This window comes from Perkinsus marinus (assembly GCF_000006405.1).
Source record: "Perkinsus marinus ATCC 50983 genomic scaffold scf_1104296953356, whole genome shotgun sequence".
Classification (NCBI taxonomy): domain Eukaryota; phylum Perkinsozoa; order Perkinsida; family Perkinsidae; genus Perkinsus; species Perkinsus marinus.
Genome location: NW_003208486.1, coordinates 60,263 through 61,667, shown reverse-complemented (window position 1 = coordinate 61,667; position 1,405 = coordinate 60,263). Strand labels below are relative to the sequence as shown.

Here is a 1,405-nt window from a genome sequence, read left to right as displayed (position 1 = left end):
GATCGTTGCTTGTTCTCTCAGCAACACTCCGTAGCATCCTCTATGATGGAGAGCTGCTCCAGTCTAAGGGAAGCAGAGTACCCACAGGCCCCTCATCCAGGGAGGGTCTCGGGAGGTGAGTCCCTCCTGCTCCTCCTCCTACTGCTCTCCTCGGGTCGATCTCATCATCACCATGCAGGAAGTGACTGGTCCATCGCCTCTACCACCCCAGCAGAGGAGCTCGCCTTGGTCTGTGAGGAGCAGCTCAGAGGAGGTGGTCATTGGTATGGTCCTAGTCGTTGTCTTTATACCCCCCTTCAGGCCACCCTGTGTCAATAGCAGACTTGTGTAAGAAGACAAAAGAGTTGGGGGAGTCGGACCCTAGGGTGATGAATACGACAGCTCTGGCTCTTGGAAAGACTTCTCTCAGCAAATGTTGCGTCACTGCGATGCCTTCCTAAACGCCGCTGCATGTGCCGTTGAGCTGACCTTGATAGCGAGGCACGGTGCGGAGGTGAAGGACTCAGGTGGGGAGGGACATCAATTGAAATCAGCGTATGATGGTCATCTGTTAGAACGAGTGCTGGACCTGGCCAACTTCCTGGCGACATCTGCAACAGCCTTGGATGAATGCACGTAGGGACCTTCCTATCGTTTGGATGCTTATGGTCATGCTGTGGTCAGGTCTAAGAGTATCAAGACCTTCCTGAGGGCACTCCTTGTGGTGGGTTGATCACATCAGTGGTGATGGTTTTTAACGATGATGTTTCCCTTCAGTCGCTCTCTGATCGGGAGTTCCGTCATAAGCACTACGCGGACTGGCAACGGGCGAACATGGCGGTGGTCACAGCCATGAGTAACGCTGAGACGACGATAGTCTACAAAGTGGGCTCATATACCTCTGCTGGGGATCGAACCCGGGTCCTTCGTTCAGGCTCTATTGGAGTTGTCAAGAGAGGATGAGCGTAAAGGGCAGCTGTGCGTCCTTATCACTAGGTGCATCGACAAGCTCAATCGTAACTTGAAGAATTACTTAGTACCTCAACATCGTAAAGGTAAAGAGCAGCAGCTCATACCACACCTTCCCCGAATCAAACAAACTTGTCTCCTCTACTCTCAGACTGTGAAGTTCGAACATTCCGCCTACTGCAAGTTGTCCAGGACCACATTCACAAACTCTTCGTAGAATCCCGTCATAATTCTCGTAACCATGAGCAGCTTCGCTCCGCCGTCCAATTCGATGCATCCTAGGAGATCTCATTGAGAGTGGGTCTATGGGGGACATCTCCCCGAGCGGCGCCGCCCCTGGTCCGAGCAGTGTTGCCTTTACCTCTGATGACAGTATCAAGCGCATCGTGCAGACCGTCTGTCAGATAGTAGGCTTCGCTGAAGTTGGTAGGGCCTTTCGGTTCGCCTCCACTACATG

At 52.9% G+C, this 1,405-nt stretch overlaps 1 protein-coding gene across 1 annotated transcript in view; it reads left to right on the top strand.

Moving 5' to 3' along the window:
• Positions 1–42: 42 nt before the first annotated feature.
• Positions 43–1,405, top strand: part of Pmar_PMAR002726 (hypothetical protein) — a gene marked incomplete at both ends in the record, with an annotated part of 1,654 nt that continues 291 nt past the window's right edge. Inside the window, 9 exons of the mRNA XM_002776488.1 lie at positions 43–115; positions 179–253; positions 301–365; positions 410–506; positions 555–615; positions 664–703; positions 757–864; positions 914–1,034; positions 1,231–1,374. Coding sequence (XP_002776534.1) covers positions 43–115; positions 179–253; positions 301–365; positions 410–506; positions 555–615; positions 664–703; positions 757–864; positions 914–1,034; positions 1,231–1,374 — 784 coding nt within the window. The remainder of the gene's footprint in view (positions 116–178; positions 254–300; positions 366–409; positions 507–554; positions 616–663; positions 704–756; positions 865–913; positions 1,035–1,230; positions 1,375–1,405) is intronic.